The sequence below is a fragment of the Oncorhynchus clarkii genome, chromosome 17 (genome assembly GCF_045791955.1).
Source record: "Oncorhynchus clarkii lewisi isolate Uvic-CL-2024 chromosome 17, UVic_Ocla_1.0, whole genome shotgun sequence".
Taxonomy (NCBI): Eukaryota; Metazoa; Chordata; class Actinopteri; order Salmoniformes; family Salmonidae; genus Oncorhynchus; species Oncorhynchus clarkii.
Window position 1 is genome coordinate 24,402,657 of NC_092163.1, and position 7,770 is coordinate 24,410,426.

At 41.8% G+C, this 7,770-nt stretch overlaps 1 protein-coding gene across 1 annotated transcript in view; it reads left to right on the forward strand.

The window, feature by feature from the left end:
• The window catches only part of LOC139369663 (heterogeneous nuclear ribonucleoprotein L-like), a 60,706-nt gene extending 53,598 nt beyond the window's left edge, over positions 1-7,108 (forward strand). The window contains exons 10-13 of the mRNA XM_071108928.1: positions 708-909; positions 1,347-1,404; positions 1,822-1,920; positions 5,783-7,108. Coding sequence (XP_070965029.1) covers positions 708-909; positions 1,347-1,404; positions 1,822-1,920; positions 5,783-5,838 — 415 coding nt within the window. The 3' untranslated portion in view covers positions 5,839-7,108. The remainder of the gene's footprint in view (positions 1-707; positions 910-1,346; positions 1,405-1,821; positions 1,921-5,782) is intronic.
• Positions 7,109-7,770: the final 662 nt, after the last annotated feature.

Genomic DNA, 7,770 nt, shown 5'->3' on the forward strand with positions numbered 1-7,770 from the left:
GTGACCAGTGAGCTGTGATAAGGTGGGGATTTACCTAGCAGACTTGTAGATAACCTGTAGCCACTGGGTTTGGCAACGAGTATGAAGCGAGGGCCAACCAATGAGAGCATACAGGTCGCAGTGGTGGGTAGTGTATGGGGCTTTGGTGACAGAATGGATGGCACTGTGATAGACTGCATCCAATTTGTTGAGTAGAGTGTTGGAAGCTATTTTATAGATGACATCGCAGAAGTCGAGGTTCGGTAGTATGGTCAGTTTTACGAGTTTGGCAGCATGAGTGAAGGATTCTTTGTTGCGAAATAGGAAGCCAATTCTAGATTTAATTTTGGATTGGAGGTGCTTAATGTGAGTTTGGAAGGAGAGTTTACATTCTACCCAGACACCTAGGTATTTGTATTTGTCCACGTATTCTAAGTCAGAGCCGTCCAGAGTAGTGATGCTGGACGGGCGGGTATAAACCCCATTTAAAATGCTTCCTTTTTGTTCACCCACTAAAGGAGAGCTGGAAACATAGAATTACATATAGATGTTCTATGGCTGGAAAACTATCAGCTGCGTTCTGAATCCTAGCCTTTACTCATCTTCTTATCTCTTCCCCATCCCTCCATTCCCTTGTTTATCATTCCTGTTACACACACTCTATCTATCTATCTATCTATTGCTCTATCCATTCATCCCTCCCTTCCTCGATCTTTCCCTCCCTCCAGTGTGTCCAAGCAGCACGCGGTCATCCCCAGTCAGGTGTTTGAGCTGGAGGACGGCAGCAGCAGCTACAAGGACTTTGCCATGACCCGGAACAACCGCTTCAGCAGCGTGGGCCAGGCGTCCAAGAACATCATCCAGCCGCCCGCCACTGTGCTGCACTTCTACAATGTCCCGCCCTGCATCACTGAGGACGAGCTGCAGAGGGTGGGTGTGGAGGGGAGGGAGGAAGGAAGGGGTGGGTGTTTAGGCTGGAATGGTGACTGATGTCTAGAGAGGCGGAAGGTTGGGTTAAGGGGAGGTTGAACCCTTTCTATAGTGGAATTAAACGTTTGGATGAATGGGTAACAGGAGACTCTTGCCCATAGGGTAGAGGACACAAGCAAGTGGGGCGATTGTTCTTAACATTTTAATAAACAGGCATTCAAATGTTTGCAATAAGTTATTTGGCATCAGACAGACAGTGGCCCAGTGGCCCTCCAAGACCAGGTTTGAATAACACTTGCCTGTAGTAGCCTATTTATTGTCCGGTGTTGAGATTCACATCATACCATCGCCATCTAGTGGATTATTTATACAAAACACCGAATGAAGCAATGTTGACGCAATAGCTGAATCCTCTCTGTTGTGTGCTTTATGTTTAGTTATGTACAGAGCATGAGGTACCCGGTTTCATCAAGTTCAAAGTCTTCGATGCAAAACGTAAGTGCTCATTCCATTCATTGTGTTGGACTAAATGGACGATATACAGCATGAGTCAATTCAGTAGAGGTACTTGTCATAGATATTCAGCTGTTTTTCTAATTGTGTCAGCAACAGCTAGGCACCTAAATGTAATTAACAAGGAATAAAATAAATAGATAAATAGTATTCTACTATGATTGATATGAATAGACCACTATGGATGCTTTTCTATAAATGTTCATAAATGCTTTCCAAATTATCATACATGTTGTAAATGCTTATAAATTGTAATGCGTATCAATGTTTACGAATGATGAAATACTTAATAAATGAGTATAACATATTGTTATTTATTATTAACAAGCACTTTCACATGTTATCTTTTCCAATCACTGTCTTTTCAAGATGGCCGATGTTTTTCCCTCTCCCCTCTAGCCAGCTCCAAAACGATCTCGGGCTTATTCGAATTTGACAACAAGACACACGCTGTGGAGGTTTTAACAGTCCTCAACCACCACCAGATCAGAATACCAAGTAAGTACTGTGTCTTACTCCGGAGAGAATGCTTGCTTCAATGACAGAAAAGTAGAGCGAGAGATGATGAGAGAATGACAGAAAGAGAATGGGTCACAAGGCAGTAGGCTGGATTCAAACCTCTGCCAGCACCATATGTGTGCCAGAGACTGCAACCAACCTCTGTCTCTTTTTAAATGACATCTTCGAGACATTTAACATGGTTCTGCAACTATCCACCTAAAAAATATATATATATATAAGGTTAACGTCCACACGGAAATCTAATTAGCACAATACAAATGCAATTATTAAGAGGCTAGATAAAAATAGCTAATCCTGGCGACCAATGTTCTAGCATGAATTTATTGAGGCGTGCAGCTCAGGGATGTGAAGGTGTTACAAGCCTGGTCTATGTGTTTAGTGTAATTAACAACTATCAAATGAAAAGCAAAGAGTCAATCAAATAATGACTCCGTAGAACGAGGAATGCATTTACTCAATTCAACTAATAACTAATACAACTAGTATTAGTCACGAAATCAATGAGATTCAAACAATTACAGTGTACATGAAATACGTGATACATTACAGCATAACGCAGAGTGAATGACTATCACCAATAGGCTAAGACTTCACGTGGTTACACACGTCTTCAGTTCAGAATCATCTCTTAAGAGAAAAAAAACTGTGTGTGTCTGATACACATAGGAGCTTGGTAGCAAGTTCTCAAAGTGTGAGCAAATTCACTTCCCTCTTAACCAAATTCAAGCGGGAACGCACCCCCAATCTGAATGAACACTTCTTAACACTTTACTAGTGAAAACAAAAGTTAGGAACAACACACCCAGATTCTTATATAATCAACTAAATTTTAATGTTTATGATGGACAACAGGAACGTGCATAATAACCTTTCAACCCAATATACCATTTTTTAAATTTATGTAGGCAAGTCAGTTAAGAACAAATTCTTATTTACAATGACGGCCTACCCCGGCCAAACCCTAACCCGGACGACGCCAATTGTGCGCCGCCCTATGGGACTCCAAACCATGGCCGGTTGTGATACAGCCTGGAATCAAACCAGGGTCTATAGTGACGCCTTTAGCACTGAAATGCAGCACTGCTGTGCCACTCGGGAGCCCAAAGACTCGTCCCCATACCGGGAGTCAAACCCAGGCCGCCTGGGTGAAAACCAGGAATCCTAACCGCTTGAATATACCGCCATCCATCCGGACAATGCCAAATAGAATCAACATGCCAGGCTAGCCGCTAGACGCCTGTTCATCACTGGCCTTCATCATCGTTCACATTTGTTCACTCTCTATTTTTCGACTACAATACAAGTTAAAGACATGTTTGTTTTATTCTTCCCTTGTGCTCCGGCCTTACACAGCAGGTATTCATTCACCTTCACACTGGCCCGACAACGCAAACAAAAGCCAGTAGACTTTGGGTCCTTTTTTATTTTCTTTTTACTGTGAGGCAAAACAAAAATGGAGCCCCCCTCAAACAACTCCATCTTGTGCTTTCATTATTTGTTTTTGTGGCAGAGGAGGAAAATTGCAGGAGAAAGCTTTGTTTTCTCTAGTAATAATGGCTTTCATACAGACAGCCTCAAGCCACAGTCTCTTTGTGGGTGGCAGGCGTTAGGTCCCCAGTTATCTGAAAATAGTCAGAATACAGAATATAAGGAATAACCCCTTGAGGCAACACAACACACACACAAACACTCACTCCATCATTCGCTCACTCACACATAATATGTACATACAGTGGGGCAAAAAAGTATTTAGTCAGCCAACAATTGTGCAAGTTCTCCCACTTAAAAATATGAGAGAGGCCTGTAATTTTCATCATAGGTACACTTCAACTATGACAGACAAAATGAGGGGAAAAAATCCAGAAAATCACATTGTATGATTTTTTAATGAATTTATTTGCAAATTATGGTGGAAAATAAGTATTTGGTCACCTACAAACAAGCAAGATTTCTGGCTCTCACAGACCTGTAACTTCTTCTTTAAGAGGCTCCTCTGTCCTCCACTCGTTACCTGTATTAATGGCACCTGTTTGAACTTGTTATCAGTATAAAAGACACCTGTCCACAACCTCAAACAGTCACACTCCAAACTCCACTATGGCCAAGACCAAAGAGCTCTCAAAGGACACCAGAAACAAAATTGTAGACCTGCACCAGGCTGGGAAGACTGAATCTGCAATAGTTAAGCAGCTTGGTTTGAAGAAATCAACTGTGGGAGCAATTATTAGGAAATGGAAGACATACAAGACCACTGATAATCTCCCTCGATCTGGGGCTCCACGCAAGATCTCACCCCGTGGGGTCAAAATGATCACAAGAAAATCACAAGAAAATCCCAGAACCACACGGGGGGACCTAGTGAATGACCTGCAGAGAGCTGGGACCAAAGTAACAAAGCTTACCATCAGTAACACACTACGCCGCCAGGGACTCAAATCCTGCAGTGCCAGATGTGTCCCCCTGCTTAAGCCAGTACATGTCCAGGCCCGTCTGAAGTTGGCTAGAGAGCATTTGGATGATCCAGAAGAAGATTGGGAGAATGTCATATGGTCAGATGAAACCAAAATATAACTTTTTGGTAAAAAACTCAACTTGTCGTGTTTGGAGGACAAAGAATGCTGAGTTGCATCCAAAGAACACCATACCTACTGTGAAGCATGGAGGTGGAAACATCATGCTTTGGGGCTGTTTTTCTGCAAAGGGACCAGGACGACTGATCCGTGTAAAGGAAAGAATGAATGGGGCCATGTATCGTAAGATTTTGAGTGAAAACCTCCTTCCATCAGCAAGGGCATTGAAGATGAAACGTGGCTGGGTCTTTCAGCATGACAATGATCCCAAACACACCGCCCGGGCAACGAAGGAGTGGCTTCATAAGAAGCATTTCAAGGTCCGGGAGTGGCCTAGCCAGTCTCCAGATCTCAACCCCATAGAAAATCTTTGGAGGGAGTTGAAAGTCTGTGTTGCCCAGCAACAGCCCCAAAACACCACTGCTCTAGAGGAGATCTGCATGGAGTAATGGGCCAAAATACCAGCAACAGTGTGTGAAAACCTTGTGAAGACTCACAGAAAACGTTTGACCTCTGTCATTGCCAACAAAGGGTATATAACAAAGTATTGAGATACATTTTTGTTATTGACCAAATACGTATTTTCCACCATAATTTGCAAATAAATTTATTAAAAATCCTACAATGTGATTTTCTGGATTTTTTTTTCTCATTTTGTCTGTCATAGTTGAAGTGCACCTATGATGAAAATTACAGGCCTCTTTCATCTTTTTAAGTGGGAGAACTTGCACAATTGGTGGCTGACTAAATACTTTTTTGCCCCACTGTACATGTATACTGACTCTACACACACATCCTGTTGCCTATCACCTTACCCCTATACATATCTACCTTCGTCACTCCAGTATCCCTGCACATGTGAATATGGTATTGGAACTGACTTTTTAAATATTTCCTCTATATAGTATGCTTATAGTATGCATTTCACTGAACTTGTGCATGTGACATTAAAACTTGAAACATGATCTTGACTAGTAAATACCAGGCATTCCGTTGAAATGTTGATGCATAAAGAGACATGACATGTTATAAGCATTATTAAAAAAACATTATAAAGGCTTGTGCATGCTTATAACAAGAAGTAAACAATTATACCTGCAGGCTACCTCCCCTGTGATCTAGGAAATCTATAGAGCAAACACACAACTACACACACACACACACACACACCCCACAAAGTAAATGTATTGAGTTAAAGGTGTGTGCAAATCATGTATTTTTTTATCTTCTCCTCATCCCTTCTTCCTATTCTGTCTTTCCATCTGCAGATGGTTCCAACCCTTACACCCTCAAGCTTTGCTTCTCCACTTCCTCACACCTCTGAGACCTGGAAAAACCAAGATGGCCGCCGCACTAGTACGCCATCAACAAGGAGAGAAGCGGATCGGGGAGAAAGGAAGAGCACCCAATGAAGGAGAGCGAAAGAAACAACGCGAGAGTGGAGAGTCAACACACTTTCTCGGACCTGAGAATGGAAAAGCGAGTTAAAAACACTCAAGATCACCCCCCCCCCCCCCCCCCCCCCCCCCCATATGAACTATCTTAATGGATTATTTTTGTTGTATTTTTTTCCTTTGTAATTATTTGAAGGAGCTGCAAGTGGTTGGGCTGACAGTTGTAACTGGCAGAGGGAGAGGAAAGCCCAACTATGCATCCTGGCAGGGCTGCTTACTCTGCACCACAATTGATTTGACATTTCCTGTGCTGACTTGATGAGGGCCGAATTTGACTTCTGTCTTTTTGTTGCGTGACCTATTTTAGTGGTCAAAAGACAGTGGCCTACGGTACATTTTCATTCCTAAACTGATGTCAATGGCCAGTGGCCAGTTTTATAACTTTCAGAAGATTCCCAAAGGGCAGCTGGGATAAAAAATTACAAATTGAAACCAATGGAGGGCAAAACAATTTAGGCGGTAGAGGCCTGCTCTCAGCTAGGGGAAACACTGGTGGAAACTAGTGGAAATGCGTGTGCCTAACTCTGCAATATAAGAGATTACTCAGTGTTTGTAAATGAACAACCTGTTCACATTATATTGTACATATGTGTGTATAGCAGTTGAGTGTGTGTCCGGGCACTATGTTAATAAGAGCAGTTCCTTATGGAAAAAACTACATTTCACATGTGAATTGTTCCAAGAAAAAAACATTTCCATGTGATTTCAAATCATATGATTTTCCACATGTGAAATCAGGTGGTTTTTCTGTAAGGGGTGTTTCTATACTTTTTCTGTCGATGGTCCTCTTCTTTGGAGGGCCATTTGAATTAAAACTAAAATGAACACTTGAGACTGTCAGCTTACTATCTGATGGTCAGCAGCAACCCGCCATGTCGGTCCCTGGATCTAGGGTTGGAAAATACTCAGCCGTTACGAGACGTCTGTCTTCTCTCAAGACTACATTTTTTTTTTGAAGAAGAAGAAGACATTTCAAACTGTGTTTCAAGCGTTCCAAACCCTGAAGGTCCATGCGGGTTGGATGTGTTTAGTGTTCCCAGTTATACTGTGTCTCCATGTTTGTACTTGGCCCACCACCACCACGTCTGAAGAATTCACTGTGAGCATGTGCAGTCATTAAAACATTTGCCAGTCGATACACAACGATGTCCTTTTATTCTTATTCCGATAGGCGCCTATCCAATTAGCATTCTATTATATATTCAGTTCTGGTAACACTTTGCAATAAGGTTACCTTTAAGGGGTTATAATTTGTTTATTATTTAATTAAACATTTCTAGAACATCATATTGCTGCTAAATTTCATTTGAACAATGAGAACAGTGAGACTTGAGATTTCTGCTGCTTTGTCGTGTTTCATGATACAGAGAGGGAAATTCAGCAGTTTAGCTAAATCAAAGTTGGACTGGCAGTTTCTGACCAAGATATTGGTGTCCTGACATCTAGGTCACAGGGTTATGGAAACCACTTTTACACTTTAGACCATCTGAAGTTATGTGGAAGCAATTTGAGCAGGCAAATCATATTATGATTATGAGCAAAATGATTTGAGGATATAGTCGTCGTCGATTTTGGTCGCATCTTGGCATTCGGCTGGTCCCCACAGTGAAGAGGTTTGCAAAGCATCTTGCTTGAAAAAGCAATTGCCAAACTATCAATATGCAATACATTCGGGAAAGTATTCAGACCCCTTGACTTTTTACACATTTTGTTACTTTACAGCCTTATTCTCCCCTCTTCAATCTACACACAATACCCCATAATGACAAAGCAAAAACATGTTTTTAGAAATGTTTGCAAAA